This window comes from Anser brachyrhynchus (assembly GCF_964034855.1).
Source record: "Anser brachyrhynchus genome assembly, chromosome: 2".
Taxonomy (NCBI): domain Eukaryota; kingdom Metazoa; phylum Chordata; class Aves; order Anseriformes; family Anatidae; genus Anser; species Anser brachyrhynchus.
Genome location: NC_137695.1, coordinates 43,758,046 through 43,770,704, shown reverse-complemented (window position 1 = coordinate 43,770,704; position 12,659 = coordinate 43,758,046). Strand labels below are relative to the sequence as shown.

Sequence of the window (12,659 nt, the reverse complement as noted above, 5' to 3'; positions counted from 1 at the left end):
TATGACACTTTACTGGGAGAGCCTTGCTTTACTTTGATCCCCAGATCCTTCTCCTCTACACAGCTTTCCAGTCACTGCCCCAAGCTTGTATTGCTGCATGGGGTTGCTGTGACCAAAGTGCAGGACCAGGCACTTAGCCATGTTGAACCTCATCCCATTGGCCTCTGCCCATTGATCCAACCTATCCAGGTCCCTCTGCAGGGTGAAGCCATTTGGTTTGGCATTGCCAATAGTCTTAAGACATTGCAGCTACATTTTTAGAATGAAACGGTGTATTTATCTATTATTTTTCAAATCTGTATAGGAAAATATTTAAACTGCAGGGAAATGCTGATAAAAGACAGTCTTCTCGCCTTGATGAAACTAAATCGGAATGGTTTCCGAAGAAGGTAGAGACAGAAGAGAGAAATATGTGTTTGACTTGATTAGAAGGGAGAAATGTTTTCACAAAAGGGAAAGAGAGATTGGTTAATCCTCTGAAAAAGCTCAGATCAATGACAATAGCTTTTCAGTGCTTAAATCACTCAAGAAATGCACAGCTATCCCTTATTCACTGCCATGCACTGAGTAACTTTCATCACTTTTGTGATGAGAGACTTACTCAGAACATACCTATATTGCTCTGATGTGAATTGCAATGACAGTTTAAACACACAGCTAGAGGGACTGATACTCTCAAAACTTTAGTAAGTGAAGTTTTTAGTAAGTAAGTTTGTTCTTGAATGTTCTTAAAATGCTATGAATCAGTTTCAGGGTGTACATTTTCTCTTAAAACCACAGACCTGTTCCAATTTGTCCCTTCTGTAATCTGTGTAAACATGATTACTGTCACCATATACATGGGGAACTAATATTTATCACATGCGAAAGTTCTATGATTCTTCAGATCTTTAAGTGCAGCGCTAGGTTAGGTAATTAGAAATCTGTTCTAGGAAACCAACAGAATTTTAACTAATAAAGTTAAAAATAAAATCTAAAAGAATGTAGCTAATTAATTCCTAGTTTAGCACAGAGCATTATTGATTGATCACTGTAAACATACCTACAGTGTAATCTCTTCCTCATCATTAGCAGTGTCACAAAGATATCTACTTCACTAATTTCTTTCCAGAGCAGCTGCAGGAAACAAACTTGCTTTCTATTTGGGGTTAGTACTACTGAGAGCTCCTTCTCACCTCTTGAAATGAATTATGGGGATGGCCTTTTGTAATACACTGCTTTTGAGAATTTTCAAGTATGCCATTCAAAAGATCATCCTTTTTGCTTCAGATGAAACAAATCAAGAAGTCATTTGTCTTGGGAGGAAAAAGCTGTTCATGTTTTGTTAACAAAATTCAAATTCACTTAGTAATGGAAATGGAAGGAGATCAGAAGACTTGCTGTAGATAAGTCTGTTCAATGAGAAAAAAGGTGTTTTGAATTATGCACTGCAAGAAACTGCAGCTTGTCTATATTTGTTTTAGTATCAATAATTATTCATTTATTTGCCATTAATTATTACACATAACAACTATCTGTAGACTTAATCAAAACCAAAAGTTGTTTGAAACTTCATAGTGGACCAGGGCCTTTATGAAAATATGTATTTCCATTTTCTGAAACTTTAACAGCCTCAATATAAGGCAGAGCATTACCGTTAGCTTCTGATCAAAGGACGGAAACAGATAAAAGATACCAAAGGAAGAATCACAAATTTGCAAATGAGACGGTTCTAATGAAATGTTTGCAATTTTTCTGAGTTGCTGGAGCAGTTCAGTTACTGCGTGGACAGTCATCAGGATCATCTTGGGACTGATAATATTGAGTTAGAAAGCATATTTTTCTTTCATTTTTTTTCTACTTCATTTCACTGGGAAAACTGAGATGACATCTTATGTTCTCAGCTTGTTTGAGTCTATTACTTTCAAGACACTAGAGATCAAGGAGTAATTGCTTTCTTGAGCAGAAAATTTATCTTGGATTTTTTCTTCTTGTTTTCCTCAGCTCCACAGCCTATCCTGCAACTTTTCCCTTTTCCTTCCCCCCTTTGTTCTCCACCTTGCTTTTTGCACTGTTCTGGAATATTTCCTTTCCCTTGCGCAACACATGATTTTCATTTCTTCTCCTGTTTGCTCTAGTGATGTGCTGGGGGACATTGCTGTACTTGCCTCTGGAGATTGACAGTAGGCAATATCTTCAACAGGATTTCTTGAGTGTGTTGCGTTATCAGTAAGATGAACAGATGGAAAAGGATCATCAAAGCAGCATATTTTGTCAGCTTTGGATGCACCAGGAGAGTAGGAGAGTACTAGTGTTTTTGCTTGTTTGTTTGTTTTTCAGATGAAAGATCTTCTCAGGAATTTGAATTCACTCAGATATTGAACTATTTGTTCTTGCTGGGTTTTCACTCTAGAACATTTGTCTGACTCTTTCTGTAATAATACTGAGTTAAGATTTCTTGTGACAAACAAAAGTTATTTCTCAGATGACAGACATTGGAGGAGCTAATATCCTGTGGTGTCCACTACCATGCAGCTGTATCACATTCTGATAATGCAGAAGATAATCCCACGTTGACTGGCCCTGCTATAAACTCACTGCAGAAACATGATGCAAAACTTTAAAGTCAGTGATAAACAAAGCAATTAACTTCAATTTGGGGGTGTTGCTTTCTTTTTTGTTTGCTTTCTTTTCTTTCTCTCTCTTTTTGTTTTTTAATTTTAAATTTTATTTTTTTATTTAAAGATTGAGGTACAGAGATCTAAATAAGCATGGCACAATGTCTTGACAAATAGATTCCCTCTCCTGTTGGGCGACTGGTTAGCCAGAGAACACAAAGCTGTACAAAAGCAGTGAAAGATGGATGTGTCAGTGCTTGACTTTTCTTCAGTTTCCAGTGTCATCTTTTTGCCTTTTTTTTTTTTCCTCTGAAAAAGCTAGAAAATGTTGTGAGAATCTGAGGTGCTGCAAAAATACTAGGCCCAGCCCTGTCTTTCCAGCTAATGCTACAGTGAGCTGCAGCAGCACATTATAATTCTGAGCAGCCACTGTTCCTTTTTTCCCAAGCTGTCACACAAACTGTCCTCTCACAAGGCTGAATGTGCTGGTCCTGGGGCTAGAGAGTTCATACTGAATTTGCTGTCCTTTTTGCAAACCAGGGGTATTACAATAGGATTGACAAATCCCTGCAGAAGTAGTGGAGAAGCTTTCTTCAAGGTTGTTTTTCTCCTTTTGTGCTTTACAAATAGGTGTTCATGGTATCTTTTCTTTCCATTTTTTTTTTGTTTTCTTTTTTAAAAGATTGACAGAGGGAATTGAAAAGGCTAGGAAAGAGGGAAACTTTATCCTGTGCATGCCAGTGGACTATTTCTCATTTTCATGTGTTCTTTGGATTACTTGTCTTGAAGGCTTTTTCTCTCTTTTACTACCAGTTCTAAAGTTACCAGCAGTGTACTATAACATCGATTAAAAACTGTACCTCTGTTGCAGGAATATCATACTTTCACTAAGAGAGATGTCAGATCCTGTCTGCCACTTCAAAGTCAAAGTTGCAGCAGATGCAGAAAAATGGCTGACGTGAAAAACATGTTCGGTTGGGTCTAAACTGAAGAAATAAATTGTTATTTGCTAGAGTAGTTTAGCATCTTTCACCATGTTGTGTGCTTCTGTTCCTTGGTCTTTGCTGTATGGAAGACTTCTGGTTCAATTGTCACTTAAATATATATTTGCAGATCTGAATCAGATGCTGTAGCCATGTTTTGAAACTCATCTGAATTTCTATTCTAGTATCACCTTACAGATTTTCTTTTCTCACCCTCTTTTAATATCCCTGACAAACCCAGAACCTGTCCTGTCTCCTGGGCCCCTTGAAGGACCACCCTCATCTCTGCTCTCATAACTTCCTTTCTGCTTGCCCTTCTCTCTGCTTCTTATTCTTCAGCCAATGGCCAGTCCTGTGTCTCTTTTCCTCCACTGCACCTTTAAACCTTTAACAGCCTCTCTGCTTTCTATTTCCCAGCTTTGTTCTTTGCTGGAACATGCCACTGTACTCATTGATTTTTTTCTGTTTTCTCCTGGTCATTTCTGCCCAGACAATCTCTTAGAAGTTGGAGGCTGGAGATTGCTGAATAAAAATAATTTCATTAAAAAATCATAGTTAGGGTGCACTAAAGTATTTTTCTGAGGTTTGTTTTCAAATGTTAAAATTGTCAGAACTGTGAATGGAGACAAAACATGGGGTTATGTCAACCTGTTAGTGGTGTTTCCACTAAAACAGTCAGATAACACATGCTAAATCTTCAGAAGCTCTCTACTGGTAAAAGCAAAACACTTGGGTTTTTGGGCTGAAATATTCTTTACCCACAACTAACTATGCCATGTGTGAAGTCTTTTGTCAGAGGAAAGAAGAAATAGACTGAGGTGTTTGTGAACTTCCTGGGAACTTCACAGGCTGTTCTTCCAACCTACAGACTGTAGCAGTGAACACAGGCTTCCCCTTCTCCTCCTTAGTAACCACTCACATGGTCCTGTAGTAACCACTCACATAGTTTCTTGAGATTTGAGGCAGAATTGCTCTTCAACCTGCAGCTCTTCAGTGACACTATGAAGTAAATCATTAGAAAATAAAAAAAAAATTCTGCATGGTCAGTGCTGACTTTACTGGGTTCTTCTAGGGTTCTCAAACAACACTGTAAGCTGTGAATGGTGTCCTGCACATCCAGTTCTCTTTTACTAAATGGTTGGTACAGACAGGAAAAAAGGCTTTGGCTTCTGAAGATAAAAAGGTTTAATAATGGCTATCAGCAATCTAAGCTTCTGTTGTGTTTCTGATAGGGCCTCCTGAAGAAGTGTTACTCTGCCAAGGCTGCGTACCTGTTCCAGCAGGACAAGTTCTACGATGTCAGCTATGACACTGGTGACAAGTCCATTCAGTGCAGCAGGCGTCCGGATGCATTCAAATTCTGGCTGATGTGGAAGGCGCTGGGAACCACAGGCCTCGAGGAGAGAGTGAACAGGGCACTGGCTTTGGCTAGGTACCTCCTCACAATTTTGAAGATGTCTAGTCTGTGTAATTGACTGTCTGAAAAGTTGACAGTGCTCACACTTTTATCTTGGAACAGACCAAACTGTTACTTTTTCCCCCCTTTTCTTTCTGTATAAAACAAGAAAAAAACTATTAGCAATAGCAATAATAACTAGTGTTATTAAATTTGCTGCAATATTTAATAGTAATTACTACTTGTAGCAATAAGCATAGATGTTGGTTAAAAAAAAAGTCTGAATTTCGACTATTGATATAGTTTGTTTAACACTCATGTTATCTGAACCATATGTAGGACAGCATCTACCAGCATCCCCTCCCTCTTCTAACTCTTAAATGTATGTTCTGGTATTAATGTAAAACAGGCACCATGTGCCAGGTTCTGAGCTGTGTCTAGCAAGAAGTGAATTTTCCATTCTTGTGTCCACTTCATTCCTCATGACTGAGAAAACGCAGAAAGGCATTGTTGTGGGGAAACTCATACAAGGACACTCTGTTAATGTTAGGGTGTAGTAGAGCTATACGAAGATAAAGGCAGGTTGCTCGGAGGTAATGTATGTATATTTTTTCTTCACAGGTTTGCTGAAATTCTTAATGCTTATAGTATGTTTCGTTAGGGACTGAAGCATGTCTTTTTTCTGGTGTTTTTTCTCCTTTTTCAATTTTTACTGTCTTTTTGGTCTTGCAGCACATGGTTTCACAAGTGAATTCCAGAAAATTCTTGCTAGAAGGTGTTTCTAAAGTGATGATGATGTCTCAGTTCCTGGAAATAAACTTCCATACACAAGTTTTGTTTTCTAATAGAAAAGATGATCTTGAAATAAGATAATGTCCCATTAGAAACAATTCAATTGAAGTATCACGATTGTTCAGAATTTATTCAAGATAAAACTGCATTGACATCTTCACTCATTCCTGGGCTAGCTGCACGCTACTATAATGCAAATCAATAATATTTAAAAACAGTCACCCGTATCATATTGGCATTATATTTTTGATATGAACTACCAAGTTTAAAAGAACTGAATGTTTACTGAAAACTAAAGGAATGGTCTCACTTTAACAAAGTCACTTTAAAGAAAAAGTTGAAACATCTATGACATAAAACCAGAGTGGATTAGAAATGGAAAAAAAAAAAAAAAAAAGAAGCAAACCCAGAAAATCCCAAATGAGCTCTGGCCTTATTCTCTATTTCTTCAAAGCCACTCATTATTCGACAGATTATGTGTTCTTAAAATCTTCTGGTTAGATTGCACCTTGTTTTTGTTCCTGAGCATTTTACTGGTCTGTGTCTGTACAGACTATGTAATTCATTCCACTATCAGTAGGAGAATTCAGCCTTATCAAGGTCACTGGCCAAGGTCATCTAACTGAACGTAGTGATTAATGACCTTTCTGGGATCGATATTTTCTTTGAATGTTAGGATTCAGCTTCTAAGCTGAATTTGTTTCTCAGGACTGACCGTTTTTTTTTTCCTTGTTTGAAGAAGAAGATTAATTCTGTGTCATTATCTGATGAAGTGTATTCTTTACAGTAGCTGCATTGCTATCTTGAATTTGTGTGGACATGGGCACTTTGCAGCTGAGACATCAGGTTTACTGGGCACTATGCCAGGTCTCTTAACTACTCAACAGCTGTGCAGCCTTTCCCCTCTTTTGTTACAGTAGGTTTTCCTTTGATGTTGTGAAGATAGTATTTCGGTGTTCCTGAGCACAGACCTGGGTTAATTCTGGAACTGGTGATTTGGCTATACAATTTGAGAGCAAGATTTTTTTCCATGGATAGACAGAGCTGCAAAGGCTTTAGGGTAATTGCAGTCATGCATTTCTGTTGCATCAAACTTTGCTTATTGGCTATTCCATCAATTTCTTCTTGGTTTAGAGGTGAATCATGTTTTCGACATGGTAGATAGCCCTAATATATTAGATATAATTATCCACCTCTTCACTTTATGCTTCAGTATCTTTGCAGTTTTTATGCCTGATCACTCTGTTGACAACACCTACTTTTAACACACATACATCCACGTTTGCTGCAGTTCCCCACCCCTCACTTTCTGCAAGGCTTAATCGTAGCAAATAGCACTTCTCTGTGCGCTCCAGTCCTCACTAAGACTCGAGCCCTTCTGACATTCTGCAAACGTGACATGATAATAAAACTCCTCTGTCAACTGTGGGAAGATGCACAGAGTAAATTACTCCACTGCCATCAAATGGTCCTGGCAAGATAAATCATGGGTGATGGATTTTTCTAATGGCTGCCTTCTTAGACCATTGGCAGTGTAGTTAGGAACATGATTAACGGTTTTGTGAGCTTGACCAGCATCAGATATCCTATGTCAGACAGTGGTATAAGAAAAAAGGTGCTTGTGGTAAGAGAGCAGGCTATTATGAAATGAAAATTAGCTCTAACACACTTTAAGACCTCAAAAAAATAAGTGTTCATACTTAGATCCCTTCAAAGAGTTTTTTTTTCTTTTCTTTTTTCTTTTTTTTTTTTTTCTTCAGGGTTTAATTAAAAAATGGCTTGAGGGCCACTGTTTTGTGAATGGCCTGCTGATTATGGTAGATGTTAGTTTTATGACACAGACAAGAATCTCCTAATCAACAGAATGGAAGCACTGAACTTGTTTTTGCTTAAATTCACCTATAGAAACAGGTTCCCTCCCCAGTTACATCTATCCTCCTGCATGCCTTTCAGTATGCCTTGCTTTCAACCTAAACAGTAGCCTGGGAATTAACAGCCAGGTAACAAACAACAACACACAGTAGGATTTAAATGGTCATGGCAGACAAGATCCAGATCCTTGACTTATTGCAGTAAAGAGGAACACCTCAGCAGTGCGCAGTTTGGTGCAACTCATAGAGCTGTGCTGTTGGGAACTGGCACTTCATCACAGCAATCATTTTACGGGGACGTGTGCTAAGAGGTAATGAGTCACATGCACAATACTTGTTAATGATAAACAACATGGCAACTCCCCATGCTCTGTTTTGAAAAAATTAGACCATCTAGGGTATTGTTTACTGCCTCCCTAGCCAACCAGTTTCTGCAGCATGTCTGCTGAATCTCAGGCTTTGTGGATACAGCTGTGCTAGTGGTGTCCCTGTGAAGGCAGATTTCAGGCATGTGAATAGGACCAAGGGGGGTTATTCTAACAGTATATTTCTTCCTCTAGGAGTGAATAAAAGAATTATTTGTGTGATGACCAATAAGGCAGCTGCAGGCAGGAAAGTGCTAAATTAATGAAACAAAAGAGCATATTTATACAAAATCTGTAGTTTAACTGCCTCTGTTTTATTACTGTTAGACAGCAATACCTTTGTGTAGAAGACTAAAATTCTGTTGACATGGGAATGCTGTATGAGTTTGAGGTAATTTCTTTTGGAGTTTTCATTGGGAAGGCTTTGAGAGGGCAAGTAATGAGAAGAGCCATAGCTATGACAAACTGTCCTCTTTGCTTCAAAATTCTGGAGTGACATCTGCTAGTGGCAAAGTTGAGGTCATGTTTTAAATAATTTATATAAATTGGTGCTGTTTGGATCCAAAGTTTGGATTCAAATCCATCTTCCTATTGAAGGCTTTTTTTTTTTTCTTTTTTTCTCCATATTGACAGGTGAATGATAAAAGAAATATTTATTTTAGTGCATTGTTAGCATAGGATGCCCAGGGATTATTGTGCATCAGCAGAGGTTCACTGAAGGGAAATGTGCACTGTTTTGTAAAATATGGGACAAGGACAGTAGCAGGAAAACTGATGGTCTTTTGAAGTACGTGGAAACTTAAGTTCTGGGCCAAATTGTAGGATCCTGGTGACAATGGTAATAGTGTAAGAAATGTCAGGGTGACCATGAAATAAGATGGCAGCACAGCATCAGAACTTGAGGAAAAGAGATTGAGGCATTAATTTGTAGAGAACAACATCAATAGAAATTTGCATCAGGAAAGTTCACAGCCTGATGTAAATAGGATCAATTTGTGCCATGTGGCTCCACTGAAAATCTGTGCCTGAGGACAGAATTTGGCTTCTTCTCAGTACTCCTTGGCTGGCTGTAGCCTTCATTTGTTTCCAGGAGCTGATAGCTACTGTATTTTCACAACAGGTGGAAATGAGGTTTAACTGTGTGGTTTCTTCAAGTGGGGTGGGGAAATAAAATATTAAAAAAAAAAATGTTTAAGTGTTCAAGGCCTATTTTGTTGTTGCTTCTAAGTATTGTATTGTTCAATGTTATAAAACCCTGTGTTTTTAATTACAGATATCTAGTGGAGGAAATTAAGAAAAGAGAGGGATTTCAGCTTCTTCTGGAGGTAAGTGAAAATGGAATTTAACTTTTTTTTTTCTTTCTGTTGTTTGGCTTTTTTCTTTTTAGCCAAATGCCATTTTGTATTTGAAGTGTATAACTTAATAAGTTGTGATGCACAGATGTGCTTGAACACATAGTATGTTCTGTATTCCCTACCACCAGTCTACCCATTTTCATAGCTTCTGGGCCTGTATTGCCTTAGGGTGTATAAATGGAGCATTTTCCTGTGAAAGAGAAGAGTCTGATTGCAAAAAGGCAGTGCCTGCCAGACTTACAGATAAGACTGAGTGCTGAAAGAAGAATCAGAATACCTTGATCCTAAAACGAACTTTTCATCATTCAAGTCCATGTTTTTTCCTTAATTCTATTTGTATATCCATCTTCCTAAAAACTACCAAAAAGTTGTGGTTTTCATCCATCTTTGCTAAACCTGTCAGCTTATTCTCTTATGATGGTCTTGCTTAGGAGAGTGTGAGCAGGGCTAAAGATCTCAATTTTTGCTCCTATCCCCAGCAATCTTTGGTAAGTGAGGTTAATATCTCGGGAGGCATTGAAAAGATCTGTCGTTTTTAGAATGTGTAAGTGTGTGAAAGATAGCTGGGTGAGTACCACAGGGGGGAAGAGAGCACATGGAGAACAACAAATGTAATGATGTAGATTTGGTTTACATTTATTGATCCAATAAGCATACCAGGTTAGGCTGGAATTAATATGAAATTTAAAAACTCTTTTATACCACTTGTAAAACTTTTCCGTTTACCTTTGAAACCTGCTAATTTGAAAGTGCCTACTGGGAAACTTTACATGAAGAGTGCTGGGTAGCAGCATATGATGGGCTTCGTAAAGTGGCAAGTTCATTAAAAAGATAACCCTTCTCTATCGTGTAGAGCTTAGCATAGAGGGTAGATGCACCGTAGGTGTGAAAGATGTTGGTGAGAGCAGAGACTGTTGTTTGGTTCCTGCAGGAAAAGGGCACTTGGACTGAGAATAGGATTGGAAGGAGCGCTATAGTATGAGCTATGAGAAGGATGTTGAGCAAGGGTTAAAAAAAAAATTTCAGGAGCACAGGAGGACAAGCAGTGAGAATTTAAAGAAAGACTGCTGGTAGGCAGCTAGGCCCCGTTAAATGAGTCCTTTATGAAAGGAAGTTGGACTTCGGACAAGAAGCTTGGAAGATGATCCTCAGATACATGCAGTGAAAGTCCTGTAATGAGAACTACTCTACAGCCTAGAAATGCCACTTGTGCGTGTGTCATCTTGAACTCTGTGGTATAATTGCTTACCTGCTTGGATGAGAGCTGTGAGAAGATGACAAGTAATAGCGAAGCGTGGCTGGGGGTAGTTATTTCTTTCTAGGATGAATGGTATTTTCAGAGGGGGATGAAGTTATCTGATGTGTGAAAGGAAACTGAGACAATCAAGGAGGCAATATAGGCAGTGGCAATATGATAATATACGCCATCTGCTTAGTCCTGCCATCTGATTTTAAACAGCTTTAAAATAAACCCTCCAACAGTCAACTAGTGCTTGCATTCATGAGGAAATCGCTGCCTTTTCAGGGTCCATGTTTGTGTGTACTCAATGCATGCTCTTTGGGGAAAGAAATGGGACTTTAAGCACTGAGCTTTATTTCATTCAATGACAGCAGGTGGCAGGTTTGCAGTTCTGTTCCAGCTGACAACGATATTCTCCTTGATGATTAAATTGTATTTAATGCATTCTTTGAAGTGAGGCGGAAAATGATATGAGCAGTTCTCAGTGCCCTTTCATGAAAGAACGTGTCTCAGCTGGTGGGCTCTCCTCATTCAGGAACTGCCTCAATTGGAAGAGCAGCCGCATTCACAGTGGGGCAAAGAGATGGTGTGACCCAGCTATCAAGCTGCCTTTTAACTTCTTTTTTTTTTGTTCAGCCATACTAATGAGGATGGTGTGTGTGTTGGGGGGGGGGGGGGGGCGTGTTAGTTTATAATCTGTGTTGTAATTTAGACCCCACGTAAATATACTGCATTGAAAACAAGGTAGGTCAATATTAACTGAGTGTTGTTATGGGTAGTAATGGGTGGGACTGGAAAACACATCTATTCATCATGCTATTGCTATCTGTACAGGTAAAAAATAAAATATAATTTATTCCAAATTAGCAGGAAATGTAGGTGGATCCTGGGTTGGTCTGCTGGAACATTTTCTCGATCATGTACAAAATAGAAACTTCATAAAACAAAATGCTTTATTTTATAATGCATGATGAACATCCATTCTTCTTGTCAGGAGGCTTGCAGCTAACTCTCCACTGAGTTTAAAGGCAAAATTGCTCAGGAGGGAAGCAGAGATGTGGAGTCTTTGCTCAAAAAGCCTGCTTAGATATTGGACAAGATATTTTCAGGCATGTATCATACAAAGCATCCTGAGATTCTTATAAAACGTGAGATCTGAGAAGGCCAGCACTAACTCCAGAACTACATAGTGGGCTATATGATATAAAAGGAGAGTAGTCATTCAGTAGAAAAAATGACTAGGTGTGCAAATGTTAAGTAGTACCAAAAATAATGAGTTTGTATGTTTTGTGTAAAATGCATCACAGGAAATTTCCATTTTGAAAAGAATATTAAAAAGAAAATGTATTTTTCTCTTTAAACTTCCTTCAGTTTTGAATCTGTGTTAGCTCTCTATGCCTCTCTTACACTTTTTTTTTTTTTTTTCCAAACCAAATTTTTTATTAACCAAAGCAAAAGAAGAAATAAAGAAGGAACCCCAGCAGGCTTCCTTTTTTTCTGGCAGGAGGGAGACAAGTGGACAATGTTAAAACTATTTCTTGTTTCAGAAAAGGGAAACAAAATGTGCGTTGGAGAAGGAAGTCTTGATTAAAAAGGTGTAAACTCCTTCTGCCCCCCCGATCCCCCAAATAAAGCACAACTTGTTGATGAGCTGCAATATATATCCCTCTCTCATTTGTTATATTTCATAAGCAATCACTTGTTTTCTCGTTTAGCCGGAGTATGCAAATATTTGCTTTTGGTACATTCCACCGAGTTTAAGAAAAATGGAGGACGGACCTGAATTTTGGCAGAAGCTACATGAGGTGAGTGTCACATGAACGGTGTTATCTGTAGCTTACTGATGTATCTATATAAGAATGTGAAATAGCCCCTGGCTATTCCAGACATTAACCCATCAGTGGAATGGTGATTTAATCCTCAAATAGATGTTACTAGGATTTTTAAGTGTGTTCTCTATTTAGACAAAGCAATTTTTTTTTCTAAATGCAAAAAGATGCAGACATTTCCAAGTATTCAGCTTACTATCAAAGCTGTTACCAGATGGCAGAACTGAGAGA

The 12,659-nt window shown here is 38.3% G+C and overlaps 1 protein-coding gene across 3 annotated transcripts in view; it reads left to right on the top strand.

Annotated features, from left to right (window-relative positions):
- Positions 1 to 12,659, top strand: part of GADL1 (glutamate decarboxylase like 1) — an 84,708-nt gene that overhangs the window by 35,554 nt on the left and 36,495 nt on the right. For all 3 annotated transcript variants that reach the window (XM_080581001.1, XM_080581003.1, XM_080581002.1), the window contains exons 12-14: positions 4,813 to 5,012; positions 9,278 to 9,329; positions 12,315 to 12,404. In XM_080581001.1, coding sequence (XP_080437127.1) covers positions 4,813 to 5,012; positions 9,278 to 9,329; positions 12,315 to 12,404 — 342 coding nt within the window. The remainder of the gene's footprint in view (positions 1 to 4,812; positions 5,013 to 9,277; positions 9,330 to 12,314; positions 12,405 to 12,659) is intronic.